The sequence below is a fragment of the Dasypus novemcinctus genome, chromosome 15 (assembly GCF_030445035.2).
Source record: "Dasypus novemcinctus isolate mDasNov1 chromosome 15, mDasNov1.1.hap2, whole genome shotgun sequence".
NCBI lineage: Eukaryota > Metazoa > Chordata > Mammalia > Cingulata > Dasypodidae > Dasypus > Dasypus novemcinctus.
Window position 1 is genome coordinate 23,017,266 of NC_080687.1, and position 21,024 is coordinate 23,038,289.

Sequence of the window (21,024 nt, forward strand, 5' to 3'; positions counted from 1 at the left end):
TAGTACTGCAAGACTTTTTGAAGGAAATAGCCACTCAAATGACCCAGAATGCCAAGATTTAATACTCCTGCAAGTTTTCCTAAGACAGACCTAAAAATATGATAAATCCCTTTACCTCCTGATCTTCTGACTGATGATAAATTATTTTAATTCAGGACATTCTTCTAAACTTCCACTTATAGTGTCACATATTAGCATAAAGTCTGCTTTGAGCAGACTTAGGCTTGTCAATAAGCCAGTTATTTTTGTATTTAGGAAGCCACTTGTTATGAATGCCATGGACAATTTCAGTACATGTTTGTTTGTTATTTTACTCAAGCTGAAGGAATGGATTAAAATTAAGTGCAAATAATGTAGAATTCAGTTTCACATTAAGTCTGAAGTTAGCATACATTTAGGTACTTCAGACTAACATAAAACAATTTTGAGAAGATAAATAGGAAGATGCTTTTTTAAAAAAAGTTTAGTATATTGATTTTTAAATTACTTTCTCCCAAATCTTGCTTAGAAATCAAATGTGTATGAGAAAAGTTAGTTACAGAACTAGGATGATTAGTTCTTTAATGAAAATTTACTGTAAATTTGTATACTCTTTCATATCACCTTCAGATAGTTAGTCAGTTCAGCAGGAACAAATGCCAAGTGAAAATGCCAATGGAATGTAATTCAGTTCTTTTGTGTCATACAGCCTAAGAAATGCCAGTGGCCTGACAGCAGCAGACATTGCCCAAACCCAGGGTTTTCAAGAATGTACCCAGTTTCTCTTGAACCTTCAGAATTGTCATCTGAACAGTTTCTATAATAATGGCACCTTAAATGGGGTTCATCAGAATATATTCCCTAATCATATTAGTATGGGAACAAATCGAAAGAGATCCTTGGAAGATTTGGAATCCACTGGAGTAAAGAAAGCTAGAACAGAAGGTGAGACCGCTATGGGTGGAAAGGAACAGACTTTTTACTTTAATGTGGCCTCTTTTTTATGTCTGAAACTACTATTGAGGTGAGATCTTCACTTAAGGTATTATATGCACCCAGAGAATTCTTGTGCAGTGATGATGAAGTTTTTTCTCTCCTTTGCCACTTTGAAGATTGGCTGGTTAACAAAAGGGGAGGATATAACAGCTCAAATGTAAATGTATATATAAGTTTCTTAGCACTGAAGTTTACCTGCCATGGAATAGATTTTTTTTTTCATTTGTTGTATCTGTTTGAAATATAACTATTAAAAAAATCTGCCACCATGCCTGATTTTTTTTACCCCCCTGTCAATGTTCCTGATCTTTATTAAAAAAATGTTATGGCAGTAAAACCTGTTTTCACATCTGGGAAAGTAATGTTTCCAAACTTCTTTCTTTGCCACTTACACTTGGGTTTGACTTCAGCTGGTCTCCATATCCCCACATTGTAGTGTATGCTTATTTATCACAGCAAGATCCAGTGTGTCAGTTGAAGGTTAAGGATTTAAGTCTATAAGGTAAGTTATATAGTTTTAAGTAGCCTTCTACTTTCTCTTTTCCTTTAGATAAGTTTTGGAGTTTGCATGTAAGCAGAGTCAACTAGATATAGTTACTGTTCAAATTTAAATTCCTCCCATTCATCTAGGGGGGGAATATATATATATCTGTATATAAAATTTCTTAATTATGAGACTGTAACTTCCAAGGAATACTTAGCCAACAAGGGAAAATTAGATATGAGATTAGAGGTGAAAATGACCCAGGGTTAAAAAGTAATCACGTTGAAGTTTTTACCTCAAATAAGGTTTGCTGAGTATAAACACTGTCTTCCTCTTTGGTTTTAAAAAAAACAATTACTGCAAGTATAGAAAGAGAGACCTGATCAAACACTTAAAGATCTCCACTAGAGGTTTTAGTTGCCTTTTAAATTTGAGATAATCAGCTTTATCTTCTTTCCATGCAGTGCCTAGCTTAATTTAACTTCCGTGTATCTGAATGAAAACACTTCTCTTATAAAGTGGGTAAAATGCCTGCATTATCAACTTCACAATGTTTAAACCTTGGTCACTATAAAAACTCTTGAGGCTATGTGACATTTGTAGAAAAAAATGTGAACATTATGTAGTTTAACAAATTGAGGATTTTTATGAGTTATTGAAAAATTTCTTAGAAGATCAATCCAGCTAAGCACTACATGGAGGTTTGCATGAATTCAGAGGTAATGTTTTCTAATGGTGAAATATTGTCCTGCATTGTCATTTTTTGTATTGTGTTCCAATATATTTTTTCCTAATATATTTACTATATTTTAAAAGTATTCATTAAAAAAAAAAATCTTTGTTTTTTCATTTAGCTTCTGGAACTCCTAGTTAATATTACTGAAGGTATTTAAGTGTTAGCTACATTATTCCCTTATGCCTGAATTGTACATACAGATTTATTTTAGTCTGCAGTTTAAGTATCATTTAAAAAATGGTTTATGCTTTTATTTTCCCTTATTGCTGGTAAATCATAAATCCCTTTTAATATTTTTTAAAAGATGTCACTTAATATCTTGTAAGACTCAAAAGAATTTTTTAACTATACTCAACATTTTTAAGGTCTGTCTCATTGGGTGTTAAGTAACTTGAGAAGATTTCCCAGGGATTCCTTAAACTTGAAGATTGCTACAACTTATTACCACACAAAATTAGTTTGAATAGTTGATGGTGATTTTCAGTGAATTTTATTTCCTCCTTTAGATTAGGGTTCATTTTGGTTGGCCAGTGGATAAAAGTTCAGATTTTACACATGAAATACACCCATGTATCTTTTCAAACTATGCATTTCCAGTCTTCAGCCTAGAAGATCTAATTTTAAAAATATGCTTGGAGCCTGGCATTTTTTTCTGTTTTAAGTCTCGCAGGTTAAACATAGGCTTTATGTGTACCTAAGGTTGAACCACTGGTCTAAATACACACTGATTTATGAATAAGAATACTATTTCCTGTAAACGTCACAGCAGAAATCTTTGGTCCCAGATGAACATTATTTCAAAGCAACTTATTCCATGGTATACCTAATTTGTCTACTGATCATTAATTACAATTTTCTAAGGCTTCCTATTTCAGTCCTTTGTGTTTTTTGCTCAATCTGAATTATATAAAAGCATTTAGAAATGCTTAAAGTTATGTGTTTTGCTGTACAATTTTGACTAATTTTTTTAAGGGCTCCTGGGATAATATCTTGGCTAAATATAGAAATATAGCTTGGAACTTATTTAAAAACTTAGTTCATTCTACCTGGAATCTAAGAATTTTGTAGATTGAAGTTTTAGTCTGGAATTTATATTCATAAAAGCTATTACTTTGAGCTGGCTAAGCCAGCTCTTAAAGTGGTGCCCTGTAGAATTCACTTAATTTTGGAACCATGGAGCTGAAAGTTACTCCATCCTCCTCATAAAAAGTAATCATCTCCCTCAACTTTCAAGAAATACTTCTGGTTTAAAAATATAAGAATTAATTTTCCTTTGGAAAATATATAGGATTAGAAGATGTTACAGAACAATAATGACATGGCCTTTTTGTATTGCTTGAATATAAATTGCTCTTTGGAAACAAGTTATACCACAAAAGCTTATACTCAAAATATAAAATCAATCATGTCAGGTATAAAATTTTGGTTAAGGATACAGACATAATCAGTAGGTATAGTCATGAACCTGGAGAGTTAAAATCCAAAGTTATTTGGTTTTGATTAAATGTTTTTGGGGGTAATAGTTTCCCCAAATTTGGGGTGATTTAAGGAAGCATCATATGTTTTCTTTTTTCTAATTTTTAACCATTTGCTCAAGATGGTATGACAGATGTACTTCAGGACTATAGCTGCAGTTTTCTATTTTTAAATGAATTAAGGTTTCTTAGCTTTCCTAGTTAGTCTTCAGGAATTACATTCATGTATCTTTCCTTGAAAACATGTCCAAATTATCAATGATCTGTTTAGAAAAGAATGAAAATTTGATCTTATTTTAGTTGTTTTGGTTGAAGCTCCAGAATTTTGAGGGGCAGTATGAAAACGGTAAAAACTGAAACCTTGAATTTTATAGATGGGAACAGTAGCCATAAGAAGTAGGCTGTGGTAATACCAGATCGCACATGCTGAATTCAGTTTTGTTGTGAACAAATAGGTACATTACTATCTTGGAATCTCATGTACCATATAGTAGGTATTTAATTATAAAAATATCTTAGTAATAATACCTACAGCATATACCTTTCAGTTTTAAATTAGAAGTTTCTCAGCACACATTCCCAGGATGAGTTTAGCAAGTGAGATAATTGAGTATCCACTTCCTATTCCTAATTTTTTTGTCTTAACAAAGCTTAAAGACTAGGTGGGATTTATCTTAGCAAATTTGTTAAATAATATTTATTAGCTTTTTACGTAAGACATAAGATTTAAGATGTCCTCGGGAGTGATTATTTTTAAATTCTATTAGTCCAGCCAAGAAATGTTAAATATATGCCAGCCAAGAAATGTTTAATATATGCATGTATGTACATTTTAAACTTCCCTCAGCTTCTCGAGTCCTTCAATTTTCTCAAATTTGCTGTAGATGGCTATATATATATTTAATTGAACCAGATTAGAGAAAGCACACCTTAACTTTTAAAATAACACCGCATGTCTTGATTCCTGAATACAACATCTTTTTGGGGGGTGGGTTGGAGTTTGACCCCCGGACCTCTTGTGAGGGAAGCCGGCACTCAACCACTGAGCCACAGACTTCCCGGATTTGGTTTGTTTTGCTTGGGGTTTTTTGTTTTATTTTCAGGAGGCACCAAAATTGAACGTGGGACCTCCCGTGTGGGAGGCAGACGCTCAACCGTTCAAGCCACACGTGATCCCAGGCCATGACATCTTAAACATAAAATCGGAATTATATAACTATTAATGTCTTGAATTCCTGCAAGTCCCATGCACCTAATTTGTTCACGGTGCTGTAGACAGTGACAAAATCAAGATATTACTGCCTACCACATGTTATTCAGCACACTTTAATTTCATGTAGAATTTCCCTCCCAAGCCCCTTAAATCTGAAAAACATATTGTCTCCAAAATGGTCACTGCTGCTTGTTTTTGTGTCCTTGGCATGCTGGTTTTCAGCATCACTTTTCTATGTTCTTGAATTAAGCTCACCCTGTTTTGTGCCATGACAGGAGTCAGAAGTCAACTTTGCTGTTGAAGAAACCTTGCTATTTTTTTTTTTTTTGGCCTTAGGCACTATTACTTTTAGGAGGCCCCTTTTAAGAAAAAATGAATGAGTAAAATATACAGTAGAATAAAGAGTAATTAGTAATGGTTGAAAGAAAACACAAAATTTTCTTGCCTTTTACCTTTAATGGCGTCCCCAATGGTTAAGAGTTTTCCATAATGAAAAATACACTTTACTCCATGGAAAGGCCAGCAGAGATATGAGGTGTCCTAGAGGACCCAGCCACAACCTCTTAAGGAATTACGGGTTAAATATGGGAACCCTTTCACACTGGTAGCTTAAAGAAGGGAAGATACATTGTTAATATGTGTCATGACCCCCAAATTCATTTAAGTTGGCAATTTTTGCGTGTATGGTATTTCATTTTGGTTTGGGGACTTGGCCAATACGGGGTTTGTCAAACTTTAGGTAATTAGGGCACTTAGGTTTTAAATTTTTTGGTAGAGGTTGCCACATACCACCCTTTTTAACACCTTGCATTTCTTAAAATTACTGAAAGCACATTTTTATAATTTTACTATTAACTGTAGTCCATGGTTTAACCTAGGCTTCACTGTGTTGTGCAGGTACACACTTAAAAAATTTTTAGTCTAATACCATATATATAACCTAAATTTTCTCTTTAACCACATTCAACTGTAAGTGCTGTTAATTAGGCTCACGTTGTTATGGAATACTTACATCCTAAGATATGACAGTATAGGTTAGTTTTTGCTTATTAGAATTCTCTGCCTTCAAAATAAGCTTTTTAGGCATTTTTTTCATGAACATTTGAAATGTGCCTAACAAAATCTTGGTTTTATATACATATTCAAAACGTCAGTATGAGTTGTTTGCCAGTTGAACAATAAGTGCATCTTCCTAACATCGCTTAATCAACACTTCCTTCAAGTAAGCCTCCCTAATGGTACAACTTCAGCATCTAATGTTATTTCTGTAAAGCAGCATATCTTCTCTAGCTCTTAAACATGAGGTAAAATCTTTTCCACCTTTTCAAACTGGTCATAAAGAATTGTTCACATAGCCTTGGAATCTTTTTGACAGAGGCCTTAGCGATTTTTAGGGATTTTGTCCAGCTGTTGCATTTTTGGTGAAAATAATGCAGACTTGATGTCCCAGGGTATCAGCCCCCAAACAGTGTATTTTCTGCATACCCCTACAAAGACTTGTGTATCTACAGAGAATGAATGAACTTTTAGGATATTTATATTAACATCTATTTTACACATAATGAGTTTCTTGACTGCCAAAATATAAAAGCTTGGTCTGTTTCATGTTATCCTGATTTGCTAATGAGAAATTTTGTATCTGGATCAATAAAAATGCGTCTACTAGACAACTGTTTTGGATATTTAGAGAATCCCTGGTGCACTGCATAGTAATTAGTTAAGGGTTTAATTTTTGCTTTAAAGTGGTGTGTTTCCGTTCCTCTTCATAGACATGCCTTTTTTTACTTCCAGTGCGCCCCAGCTCCCTTTGGCCACAGGCTTTTTTGGCCCTCTAGTGGCAGATATGCCCTCATATTACACTTCCTCTTGTCAATTTTACCTGAGATGATTGATTTTTCAGATTTACTTATTGGATACTCTACTGCTTTTGTTTGTTTTCTGTGTGTGTGCGTGTGTGCGTGCGTGCTTTCCAGCTAGTGATACCAATGTACTATTCTAGGCACTGAGCTTAGTGAGTAAAAATACATATCCTAGCTTTCATGAAGTTTTTTTTTTGAGGGAGGGAGTTCTTCATTTTTCTGCCTGCTTTTTATAAGTCTGAAATTGCAAATATATCCTATAGTTGCCACTTATCCCAAGATTTTTGGCACCTGGAATCTAAGACAAAGTCAGACATTAAGGTAACTAATTGTATTCCCAGTGAAGTCAGTTTCTTTTTAACAAAGTATATTTGTGGTTTTAGCATGATAGGCTACTTGGTTTCAAAATAGGAAAAACTACCTGATTTGACTTAAGTTGTGTAGAATGAGGAAAGAGCAGCATGTCAGAATCAGATGGGTTTGAAACCTGCCCCCATTTCTGATTGGATTAGTCTACCTGTTTTATCGTCTAAAATGACTAAACTCCCTGCAGGTTGAGAAGTTAGTCATCCGGTAGACCTGAAACACTAAGGAATCTACTCTTGGCCTGTGCCCACTACTCCACATCCCTTGCCTGTTATTTTATTAAAATGCCCTCTTTCTGTCTGACTCCTTGAAAGTGAGCCCTGTTTCATAGTGAAGGTTGGAGCCTTGCCATCACTGATTTCGGGCCTGTGGACTGCTGCTTTCTCCAGGGATGTGGAGGATTAAGAAAAGCTTTTAGTGGGAAAGACTGAAATCCACTGTTTTAATGCCTGTGATTTTAAAGGAACTATGTTTAAAGAATGCTTTTTGCGCTATACTTGTGCAGATTTCTATGTCCCAGCTAGCCAAGTCATACTATCTGCCACATAGTAATAACACTCCATAAGAAATTGGGTTACTAGTTCATTAGCAAAGTTGAATAGTACTACCTGTGGTTTCTATACAATTTGAACAGTAATCTGGAACGGGTGTACTCATTCCTGTACTGAAAATGATTCATGTGCATCTGAAATTAGAACTAACCAAAGCTGTTAAGATCAATTCTCTGTTTTGTAAATGTCTATATCAAAGAAACATTTAGCACTGAAGATTGTTGTTTTATTTGTTGTGCATATCCTTTGACCCAGGAATAATTCTAAGTATGTAGTTGACTAAAGAACCAGGAATACGTACAAAGGTACATTTATAAGAATGTTGATTATAGTATTCATGATAGGAAAGAAAAATGAAGTAACTCAGGTAGCAATGGGAAATTCAGTTAAGTAGATTATAGTATAGCCATAAAATAGGTTAATCATGAACTTTTAAAGATTCTTTTGAGTTGATGTGGGGATGCATTCATACTATGTTAAAGGAATAAAATCAAGGTATAGCAATTTTTATTACCTTGTTCTTATAAAAATATGTACTTACTTAGACTAGAAGGCCGTACATCAAAGGAGTGGTTGATTCTTGAGGAATGTGAATTACTAGTAGTTTGGGGAGAGAAAGGTTTTTTGCATAGAGTATGTATTACTTGGAGGAAAAGTGATTAGATATGCTGATTAGCTTCCCTCTAAAATTTAAAGTTTAATTGGGAAGAAATGTGCATATATAGCTTCAGTTCCAAATTTCCTGGACTTTTTAATATTTTCAGCTTTGTATTTTGCTGTATAGAGAGATTAGATTCCACTCTGGAACAATATGAACAAACCTGTTGGGTCTTGGTCTTTACTTAGTTTCTGTTACTGAATTTAATGCTTGTGTTATTTATTTATTTTGAGGATCATTTTGATGGTATTTTTCTATGAAGAACATTTTGTACATAATTATGGAATATGTTAAATTTGAGAAAAGTGCTTACAAATGTCTCTAGTTTACATAATATTGATTTTTATTCTCAAAATAGCCTTAAAATGAGGATTTTTGCCATCAACTATAACTAGGTTATCTGAAATTTTCAATGATTTTAATTGAAACATTGTATATTTCAAAGTTTTTTGAAAACTTATTGTTGAAAAGCTTCTCAGTGTAAAGTTTATCAGTAATCTGAGACTTTAAAAAAATTTTGCAATTTAAAGCATTCATGAATATGCTTTGACAAAAAGGAATGAAAAACATTTGTCTTAAAGTTTTCTTGTATATACAAGGGAATCTAAAACAGTCTTTGTTTTCTGTGCAGCTCAAAGCTTGGATTGTTCCATGCCAGTAGTGAACAGTGAATCAGAAGATGATGCTGACAAAATGCACATTGATAGAGAGTTTGCTGTTGTAACAGGTGGGAGTGGACAATTTCCTGTTAACTGCAACAACAATCAAATGGTTGAAGACACCAAACAACAGGAGAGTGGTTCTGTTGGACCAAAAGAAATAGAAATATATACTGTTTCAGCAATGCAAACCCTTTGTCATTGCAAGAAGCAGTATGCATGTTATTTCTAACATAATTCCTCTCTAAAATTTTCACACATTGTTGTCCAGTGTCTTTATAGAGTGTTATACTATAATTTGCGTATCTTGGACAAATATGTAGCTATAAGGATGTTCTTGGTGCATTCTAATGAATATGAAAATATAAGTGCAATCTTCCTATTTTGATTGAGGCTTTTGGTTAATGTGCCTTGCTTATTTTTAATGAGGTTTTGCATTTTAAATTTTCATTTATGTGATCTCTGGATGAACATACCAAACATGCTATTGCTAGTAGTTTCAGGCAATATACAACAAGAATAACAGCTGTAAATGTGGTTTTGACCAAAACACACCAGTATGGAATCTTTCACTTAAAACTCCTGGTTGCTTTGGTTTCTATGGCATTCAGAATAAGTCTATTGAAATGCTAAACACTATATTTCACAAACCACACATTTTTGCATATAAAATTTTGGTATATTAAAACAGTTGATAGTTATATTTGAATATTTAAGAGGCAGAAGGCTCAGTTCCTTCTAGCATTTAGACTATATGAAAGTATGTATCTACTTAGTTAATCCTTTTTTCTGCTGTTCCTTTTATTTAGGTAACTAAGAAAACATTTTAGCCATTCTCAATGTGTTATCTTTCTAAAAATATTCATTTTTTATTATATTGCATTATTAAGGCTTTTTCTACGCTAAATTCTTCACTGGGGATAAAAGATTTTATATACTTTCCCCAATCTAAATGAAAAAATTGTTTCTTTTCATTAAAATGAAAAAGAAAGGTGTACATCTTTCTAGAAACTGCAGAGTTGTTAGGGGGAGGTTCATCTTGTTGCCAAATACTTCAATAAAATAGGGAAATGCTGATCGAATGATACATTTAAAATAATAGATATTCTGTAGTCAGTGTCTGTTTGACATTGGAGAAAGATAAATAACAATAGAGCCAGTTTTGGTTTTTTTTTTAAGGCATTGCTAAATGCTTTTCAAAAGTCAAACAAAGTCATTCTTTGTTTTCTAAATATTAATTCCCAGGGTTTTCAAGTTTAATTTAATAGCAAGCTTGAATGTAATGTTTAAAAAGTCATGCTGTGTTTCAGGTCAAGGTCATCCCATGTCATAGGTACCAAATAAGTATACCCCATATTTTCCATCATTTTGATTTATAATACCATCTGACTGAATTCACAAAATGTATGAAATCACTGAAGATTACTTTCATCTTACCTTATGTGAATTAACATTACATTTCTATACTTAAAGTTTAAAACTACTTTCCTTTGTCCTTTGAGTTTCATTATAAAAAACTCAGACTATTCTCATTTAAATACTTACAAGTAATTTTGGTTTTGTTTTTTGTTCTGGCAAAATTATTGTCAAGTATAGCACTTGTTTGAAAAATTATGTGCAAATAATTTTTCACATTTTAAATGCCCTGGATTCGAGACTCAGGAGGATTTGAAGTTTCTTACTTCTTTAAAGGACTCAAAATAGAATGGTAATTTCTTCTAAAATCAGATCTTCCTATGTTGAACTGGCTGGAAGTAAGGTAAAATTATGTTGTTGGAACTGAAATGAAACAAGGTCAGTTTCATGTATGTGATTTCCATTTATAGAAAGATAAGTTGTCAGAAACTTTTTCTCAGAGCAGATCATGGCTGCCTTCACTATTTCCATTGTTTAGATGTTTGAGGAATACATGGGAGTAGATCTTTAAATGGGTGGAAGGAAAATATTAGTCTCTAAAAGTCAGCCTTGAACAGAGTAAAGGACAGTATTTGAGATGGCCATCGTACGTAAATACTGTCCAATCAAAGGTTATGTTCTAGCAAGTTTTCTAGTATGTTTTTTATTTTTTATATTTAGTTTTACTAGACTTTCCATAACAATATGAGGTTATAAACCTTTATATTGAGATGAAATTATGGAATGCATTTACTTTTTTAAGTAGGTGCTAAAGAAAAATACTATTTACTATATGGATTCAATTAAAAAACAACTATGCAGTGAAAATTAAATGAAAAAATAAGTGTAGTAAACTAGACTTACACTGATGGTGATGCCATCAGCAAAACTAGGAGAGCTGTTCTATTTCTGAAGGGGAAAAAAAGCAATATATATTCCCCTGGGAATAATTAGTTTCATTTATTTGGTTTTTATTTCATATTTCATCCTTGAAACACTTGTTTTCCAGTTTTGAGTTTTAACTAAATAGAAAAGCTATCATTTGATTTGAAAAAAAAAAAATCTTTGATCCTCTGAAGAATTTATAGCAGTTGTTGAGCTATGATTGTTTCTTAAATTGCAAAAAAATGATTAATGAAATATTTATGTTCATTGAACAAGCCATGATTGTTTTGTTGGCATTAAGTAGATTGCCATTTCCCACAGAAATCTATCAGAATGCAAATCAGAGGTATATAGATGATGAGACTAAAAGTAAGCCCTTATGGGAAGAATTACAGGTGTTGTATGATATATTAAGGTAACTGAATGTGCATTAAATATGTCTCTATTCTAAAAAATATTAGAACTGGGCTCATATATTTAATATCATACTTCAAGAGAAGAACATTAGGATAAAATTTAATATTACCAAGCAAGAGGCAATTTTTAGATCATTTTTTGTACTGCTCCATGATTTCATGTGAGCATGGATATTTTTAAATTCTTGAGTTCCAAAATACACAAAAATAACTTGTAATTGCCTATCCCATTGTGCTCGTATATTTTGTAATTGACTTTTTTCCTTACGACATCCTCCTCTTAATTGATGTCTATATATGCAGACTAACCTGACAACATTGTTTCCAACATAGATGTTTTTGGAAGTAATCTAATAAAAAAAAATCCTTGGATATCATAGTCATTTGAGTAGTTGAACTCATAAGAAATTATTGAGAACTGTACAATGGGTACAAGACTGTACGTATGAGAATCATTAGTATTCATAGTTCTTTCCTGTAGTCACCAGTATTCTCTGTACTCTGCTAATTATCATGTAGCATTTTGCAGAAGTGCTATATAGAGTGCTACTAAGAAAAAAAAATTGTTCTTTTAATACTCCTTCTCTAGTGAGAAAAGATGCTTTTAAAAGCTTTAAAAGCTTGTTTTTTGTTTATTACTATTATTATTGTTATTGGAGAAAACAGCATCATATGATGGTAGAGGTTGTAGATCAGTGGTTGAGTGCCTCCTTCCCATGTACAAGGTCCCAGGTTCAATCCTGGTACCTCCTAAAAATAAAAGCATGATATGATGCTGTCTTAGATTAGTCTGAAGAGCTTCCTTAATGCACTGTTGGGTTTTTTCCGTAAGTGGTGGAGAGGTTTTAACCCTTTGCGGAAAAGCTTACTTTCAGTTCTGCTGGACTTTTTTTTTTTTTAGGCAAGGGAGTAAAAAATTTATTACGAAACAAGAAAATGAGAAACATACATGGTCCATGCCACGGCATGGACCGTAAGCACACTGCAGGGTGAGTGGTGCTCCAATAGACTTTTGTGGATATGACTTTAAAACTGCTCCCCAAAAGAAATCATAGTATGAGAACAGATATTTTGATGTTTTTTTTTTTTTCATTTCTTTTGGTATTATTCAGCTTAAATTTTTGAAAATTTGGCTACCCAGTGCTACTGGAATTCATAAACTTCATATTTTGCCAGACAAATACCACTGTTGTTATATTTTTAAATCTACTTATGCACTTTTTTTTTGCTTTAGAAAAGGGACTAATTTGTTCAAAAAAAAGAAGAAATAGAGTGAAAGAAAGAAACTAAAAGAATCCTTTAAAATTATAGCAGCTGTGAAGCATTTTACAGTTTCTTCTCCCCCACTGGTTCTGAATTTTGGTGACAGGTATATTTCTTAATGCAGATATGAAAAACAGTAGCTCCATATCGAACACATTGACAAATGGATGTGTCATCAATGGACATTTGGACTTCCCCTCTACGACACAGCTCAATGGGATGGAAAACAGGAATGACCAATGCTTAACAGGATCTAATGGAATTAGCAATGGATTAGTTCCAGGACTGACATTTATGAGTAGCCAGGGTTCTCTCTCTGTTAATAACACTGAGGAGCCAGAAAAGACTATGAGCATTAACCCTGATATGTGCGGTTCTCTGCACCTGAACGGGAGTCCAAGTAGCTGTGTAGCTAACAGGCCTTCCTGGGTGGAAGATATGGGGGAGAATTTGCACTATGGACATTATCATGGGTTCGGGGACACTGCTGAAAGTATCCCTGAGCTTAGTAGTGTTATAGAGCATTCCTGTTCTGTTAAAGTGGAAGAAAGATACGACAGTGCTGTCTTGGGTACAATGCACCTTTATCATGGGTCTTAAAAATTATGGGCTGTCTTTATCTGAAACATATTAATCGTTCCTATTAACCAACTCAACATATTAATGTAGCATTAATTTGAAGGAATGTCACAACTTGTATTGTTTTTATACCTTAATTTACTGACAAAGTCAACTTTTTATTTGACAAGTTTGTCCTAGTTTATGCACGAGTAGGGCTTGTATGGTATTTAGATGTTTCTACAGTGGGTTGTTGGTCCTTTCATAAGGTGCACTTTTGGAATTAATTTTTCTGTCACCAAACTCATTATTTCCTTTTTAATACTACCACCAGATATTGCCATTTTTCCTTTTGTCAAATTAAATTATATCTGTCAAAGATAAATTAGGGGGCTCTAAGTGAGGTGCCTGGTAATTTATATTTGCACATGTGCATCATTTTGAAGAGCTTGTGCTTCCTCTTTCCTGTTGAATTTATGACACAACACAGCTATTTCCCTATGCAAGGAACAGCCTTACAACAGATTTCTTGCATTGATTTATATGAAGAAGAGAACTTTTGTCTTTTTCAAATGTTGTTTGAAATTACCTTTGCAACTTGCCATGTGGTTTTAATTGTAAACACAGTGGTTCGGGGTATAAATGGTCTTCCTTTAATGATGTAAAGTAGATCACTGCCTTGTGTTTGTTGAAAACAGGGTCAGCCTAGGACTTCCTTCTGGTTTATTGTATTTTTATTCTGCATTTCCTATTTTGTCTCTAGAATTTTTACCACAGATAATGGTTTTCTTTATATGTAGTGGAAATTACTATTTGTATCAGGTCAAAATACTTAACTATTTTGACATGTTTTTTTCCTTATTTTTATTATTTTGGGGTTTTCTGCTTTAAAATATATGCCGCTATGTATATCCAATTAGCTGGGAGAATTTTTAAATCTCTTGTAATAAAATTGCTTTAAGTTTATGGTTTTATAAAAATTGGCTTTTGTTTAGGCAACTAGTGGTTACACTGTGCAAATATTGTAATGAATTTGTACTTTTCTGATTTTTGTAATAAAAATGGGTGAAGCTAGAGAAAATGTTAAAGGAATAAACCAATGTTTTAAGAGTGTTACTGACATTTTGTTTTAAAACTATCCTTTACAAATTGAATAAAAACCTCTTACACTCATTTGTTCCTACAGTGTATAATTTCTTGGTGAGTGAGGGAGAGGAGTATCAGTGGAAGGAATGGGAGGGAGATAGAACTTTAGTATTGCATTTATTTTACTTTATTTGACTTGTAAAATTTTACTTTACTTTGATTCTCTCCATATAATATTTTTATATGTTTGACCTACTATCCTAGTTTTATGGACACTATATCCTGCTGCATATCTGGGGAAGGTAGGCAGTATAAATTGCTTGTCAGTTCATCACTGTTGTCTCTAGGTGCTTATTTTTATGAATGACAACAACCATAATGTCCTTATTTCCTTTAGTTTTCAGTACATTTTAATGAAAGAAAGTCTTTAAAATATATGAATTATAGTTAGTGACAATATAATAGCCATTCTGACATGCCTACATGTGTTATTTAAAGTATTCTTTAAGCATAATCTTGTAAAATTTAACATGCCGAAATGAGAGAGAAATAAGTTCAGAAGAGTGGCAAAAATTACTCTCTGTTGAGACCAGGAATGGTAAACATGTAATGCTTGTGCCACTGCTTCCTTCTCCTGTATTTATGGCAGACATCAGTAAACAAGCTCAGAACCTTGATTTGGCCTCAGAAACTTTATGTTTTTATTTATTTTTTGAGGAACCTGCACCAGGGATTGAACCCAGGACCTCGTATGTGGGAAGCTGGTACTCAACCACTGAGCCATATCAGCTCCCCTGAGTTTTTTCATTTGTTTTGCTTGCTGTTTGTTTTTCGTCATTGTTCTTTAGGAGGCACCAGGAACCGAACCTGGGACCTTCCATGTAGGAAACAGATACTCAACCACATGAGGCATATCCACTCCCCTCTCAGAAACCTTTTTAACAGACTGATCACCCAAATTACTGAGTTTGCAAAAGAGATGAAGCAGTGCCATTACCTTGGACTATTTTTTAAAGGTATTTCAGAGACTTCATAGTTAAAATTTGCTGAAAGCCATTAAGGCAAGTGCTTAAAATGCACTAAAGATCAAAATATTTTATTAATGTTGGGAGTTGTTGTTAGACTGTAACTTTCTTGGGGGCGGAAATGATTGCATTGAATCTGTAGTAGTCTGGGCAACATCCACACTTAGATGGATAATCAACGCAAAGTTTATATTCTAGTTCTGCCACCTTAGAATCATTTACACTAATGCATAAAGCTCTTATTTAGAGATATGTAAGGAAATTGTTATGGATGAGATTATACCATGCCTTGTATTTGCTTCAAAATAGTATAAGGTGGGGAGTGGATGTATTAAGAGCTCAAGCGGCTGAGCACCTGCTTCCCATGTACAAGGTCCCAGTTTTGATCCCTGGTACCTCCTAAAAACAAAACAAATGGGGAAACAGATGTGGCTCAAGCAATTGGGCTCCCATCTACCATATAGGAGGTCCAGGGTTCAATTCCTAAGGCGTCCTGCTGAAGGCAAGCTGGCCTGAGTGGAATGCTGGCCCCTGCAGAGAGCTGGCACAGCAAGATGATGCAACAAAATGGAAACATAGAGGAGATAAAATAAGAGATGCAGCAGAACAGGGAGCTGAGGTGACATAAGAGATTGAGTGCCTGTCTCCTATTCTGGAGATCATTCCCAGTGCCACCGAAAGAGAAGACAAGTGGACACAGAAGAACACTCAATGAATGGACATAGAAAGCAGACAGAGAGTCCAAAACAACAGGGGTGGGGGGGATAGATAAATCTTTTTTTAAAAAATGAAAAATATCAACATAGTGAAAAAGGCAATTTACATATTGGTAGTAAAGTTTTGACTTTGTGGATCACCCTGAAATTGTCTCAGACCTCCAAGAGTCTACAGACCATTATTTGATAATTGCTGGAATAAATATACCATTGTTTTTGTGAGCAACGAGAGCTAAGCAACTAATAAATATTGGTAAATCTAGATGGTGTTCATTGAATTACTTTAACTTCTATACATTGATGACAACAGAGAAATGGTAGAAGAGTAGTCAGAAAATGAAATATCAAAAACTTTTTGGGCGGCGGACTTGGCCCAGTGGTTAGGGCGTCCGTCTACCACATGGGAGGTCCGCAGTTCAAACCCGGGCCTCCTTGACCCATGTGGAGCTGGCCCATGCGCAGTGCTGATGCACGCAAGGAGTGCTGTGCCATCCAGCGCTGTCCCCCACGTAGGGGAGCCCCACGCACAAGGAGTGCGCCCCGTAAGAGCCGCTCAGCACAAAAGAAAGTGAAGTCTGCCCAGGAATGGTGTCGCACACACGGAGAGCTGACATAGCAAGATGACGCAACAAAAAGTAACACATTCCTGTGCCGCCGACAACAACAGAAGCAGACAAAGAAGACGCAGCAAATAGACACAGAAAACAGACAACCGGGGTGGGGGCAAAGGGGAGAGAAATAAATAAAATAAATCTTAAAAAAAAAATTTTTTTGAAGAGTTTTGCTGAAAAGGGAGGCCAACAAAGAGGCAATAGCTAGAAGGAGAAATGTCATCAAGACGGCTTTTGTGGGAAGTGGACATGGGTCATCTGAAAGAGCATCCACCTACCATATGGGGGGTCCAGGATTTGATCCCCGCAGGGTCTTTTGACCCATGTGGTGAGCTGGATCATGCACAGTACTGCTGCTGCATACAAGGAGTGCCATGCCATGCAGGGGCATCCCCGTGTAGGGGTCCCCCCCACTCAAGGAGTGTGCCCCACAAGGAGAGCCACCCCACATGAAAACGCAGCTTGCCCAGGAGTGGCACCGCACACATGGAGAGCTGACACAGCAAGATGATGCAACAAAAAAGAGACACAGTTTCCCAGTGCCACAGGATAATGCAAGTGGACACAGAAGAACACACAGCGAATGGACACAGCAGACAAGAGTGGGGAAGGGGAGAGGAATAAATAAAATAAATCTAAAAAAAAAAAAAAAGTTTTTTTTGTAAGATGAGAAACATGTTTAAAAATTGTTGGGAAAAGATACAAAAGAGGGGAAAACTGGTGATGTAGATGAGATGAGCTGAAGCTTCATGAAAGAGAATAGGCTGTAATGGTTTCCTCCACAAAGAGGAGTGAAAACGGAGTTCTGGGAGTGGATAGATGTGGAGTGGTAGCTAGTGGAAGGTCTATTCTGTTTACTTCTATTTTCCCAGTGGAATTTTAAGTTATCAGCTGCATGTGAGGATGAAGAGGAGTTGGTGTTTGAGGAGAAGCAAGAAGATATTTTGTCATCTAGGACAGTGAGAGACTAAATGGTCTGGAGAAATTCTGGTTTCTAGAAGGCTAATTAAAATGAAAGATGAGGCCAGGCAGAAGGGTTTGTGACTTTAAGTTGAATTTGATGTAATTAGATTATGGTTTAGCTAAGTAAGTAAAACAAAGTAAGGAGGGATTACTATAATGACTATAATGATAGAGCTTGAATTTAAGGTGGCTTGGGAGGGGTGTGAAGACAAAGACAAGGGATTGATTGCAGGGAGAGTGAAAGTGGATGATGGGTCTAATGGAGTTGCTCCAGTTGGGACACTAGAGTAAGTGAGCTAGAAAAGCAAGAGGTGATAGAGAAGATATTTGCAATTGGGATTAAAAGGGGCTTGCAGTTAGCAGGAGTGTCAGGGTCTGTAGTAAGATTAAGGGAGTGATGGGACAAGATCACTTGGGAAGATCACAGTAAAGTGATCACCAGGCTCTGCCTGGGTCTGCAATTTGCTGAGGGGCTGTGTGGTTGGGTCAGAGCACCACTGGATATCCCCATCACACTTATGAACACCACTGGTAGTCTATACAACATGAGCAAGAAAATCCAAATACAGTACAGCAGAACCAGGAAGACCAATCTCTTCCTCCTGCAATGTCCCTCTAGCGCCCTCTACTGGCAGAGCTTAACATCATGCTCACTGTACAAGAAAATGCTTAAGAGTCCAATCCATTATTACAGAGCAGGTATTGAAGGGTGAATTTGGATTTGAGAAACCATGAATAGATAACTGGCACAGCATCCATTCTGGCCTATTGGCCAAAAAGAAGATAAAATTAAAGCAAATTGGAAATGGAATTAAGCTACAATCTAGGGAAGCGGATTTGGCTCAACTTATAGAGTGTCCACCTACCATATTGGAAGTCCAGGGTTCAAACCCAGAGCCTCCTGACCTGTGTGGTGAGCTGGTCCATGCACAGTGCTGATATGTGCGTCCTTCAAGGAAAGCCTACTTGCACAAAAAAAGCATAACCTGCCCAGGAGTGGTGCTGCACACACGGAGAACTGATGCAGCAAGATGACACAACAAAAAGACAGATTCCCAGTGCCACTGACAAGAATGCAAGCAGACACAGGAACACACAGCGAATAGACACAGAGCAGACAACTGGGGGGATGGGAAGGGGAAAGAAATAATAATAAAAAAAGAAACAATCTAATCTTGGGACTTAGAGTCATATATTAACCTAAGTGTAGAATTTGGGACTAGCAACCATGTGCTAAATAATAAAATGGTGAGTAATATAGAAGAATTCTAGGAGTGACTGAATAATTTATGCCAAACAAATAACTTTGTTCATATAGTTGTTATAACTGAATATAACTACTTGTCTTTTTTCTTATTTGAAATATTTACCTATAATATTTTGAAAATTATAATAAAATTCCAAACATGCATTCCAAGACCCAGTAATTTCAATTGTAGTAGAACTCTAAAGAAACTTGTAATTTGCAGAGACGTTGTATTAGCTACCTATTGCCACATAACAAATTACCCCCAAATTTAATCACTTAGAACAACAAACATTTGTTAGCTCAAGGTTTCTATGTATCAGGAATCTGGATGCAGTTTAGCTGGGTATCTCTGGCTCAAGGTTTCTGAAGAGGTTGCAGTGAAGACATCACTCAAGGCTGTAGTCTCATCCAAAGACTCAACTGTGAGAGGCTCTGCTTCCAACTCATGCACATGGTTGATTGAAGAAATCAGTTCCTCGGCTGTTGGACTGATGGCCTCGGGTCTTTGCTGGATGTTCTCCAGGGGTGTCTTTTAGTTCCTTGCCATGTGGGCCTCTGATAGGGTAACTTACATCATAGCAGCTGGCTTACTTCAGAGTAAGCAAGTGAGAGGAGAAAGGGCTCCCAATATGGAAGCCACAGTCTTTTAGTAACCTTATTTCAAAATGGTATCTTATCACCCCTGCTGCCGTCTATTCAGGAGAAGTGAGTGACTAAATTGAACCCATGCTAAAATGGAAGGGATCATTGGGGGCCATCTGAGAGACTGCCCAGAACAGACAAGCACAAGGATGCTGGCCCTGGCTTGGAAACAATGTAAATATCCAACCAAAGGAGATTGGGTTCATAAATTGTTGTGTAAGCATGCAATGTAATACTACAAGCAATTAATAAACATGAAAGAGGTCTTCATATAACATGGAAAAATGTCTAAAGCATGTTGTTCAGTGAAAGAAACAAGTTGCAGATGGTATGTCCAGCACAATTCCTATATGTAAACAAAAAATACAACAGTATTGTATATTATTTACAGATAAATTCATAGATGAGTGAAAGTATAAAAAACATAGATAGGAATGCTGTATACCACCTTCAGGGGAGGTCACTTGGAGGTAGGTTGGGCAAGGGGCCAGGGAAAGGTACAAAGATGACTTCTGTTTCTTAAATTTTATTGCCTCTTTTTCAAAGGAAGGTCTGAAGCAAATAAGTAAAAACCATTTCAAAAAATAAGAAAAGGTTCAAATTAGTACTCCTCGATTTAGCTTATCTCTGCCACCTGTTAAATCTTCCTTTTCCTCCTTGCTTTCTACAACCCCCCTCCCATAGGCACCCTCTGGAACTCTAAGATTCCAGTACAGTTTGAAAACAGCTAATTTATGTTTACCATTTGTGACTGCCACTGTGCTATCACCAGTGAATTTAATTAAAATGTTTTTAGAAACAGCCACAAAAAATTGCAACTCAGACGCATCAATGAGTCATCCCATTCCCTTCTGCTATAAGATACTCTTTCATTACCCTCATCTACAGGGATGGCTTTTCTGACAACTCACATAATTTAAGTCAATTTTGTAAGCAAAACAACATGTAGCACTCCATCAAATACCACATTAAAACTCCAATGCATCCCAATGACACTATTTCCTTTATTTGGCAGTTTTGAAATGCTTTCCAGAAGAGAAATGAAAGTGGTGGGAGTGGGGGTGGGAGGAGGAGGTCAAAGAAGAGGAAATGTGAAAAGGCAACCAACAGAACAGGGCCACTTTCACTCCAGGCAGCATGGAAGTCTGCCCTGGGACAGGGAAAAATACAGGATTTAAATTAAATCTATTGAAGTGCATTCAATAGGTTAAATGAAAAGGACAAAAACTTTAATATATT

General features: G+C 35.5%; 1 protein-coding gene across 1 annotated transcript in view; it reads left to right on the forward strand.

Moving 5' to 3' along the window:
- Positions 1–14,666, forward strand: part of ANKRD10 (ankyrin repeat domain 10) — a 34,707-nt gene extending 20,041 nt beyond the window's left edge. The window contains exons 4-6 of the mRNA XM_058276423.2: positions 689–924; positions 8,949–9,044; positions 13,060–14,666. Of these exons, the coding sequence (XP_058132406.1) occupies positions 689–924; positions 8,949–9,044; positions 13,060–13,535 (808 nt within the window). The 3' untranslated portion in view covers positions 13,536–14,666. The remainder of the gene's footprint in view (positions 1–688; positions 925–8,948; positions 9,045–13,059) is intronic.
- Positions 14,667–21,024: the final 6,358 nt, after the last annotated feature.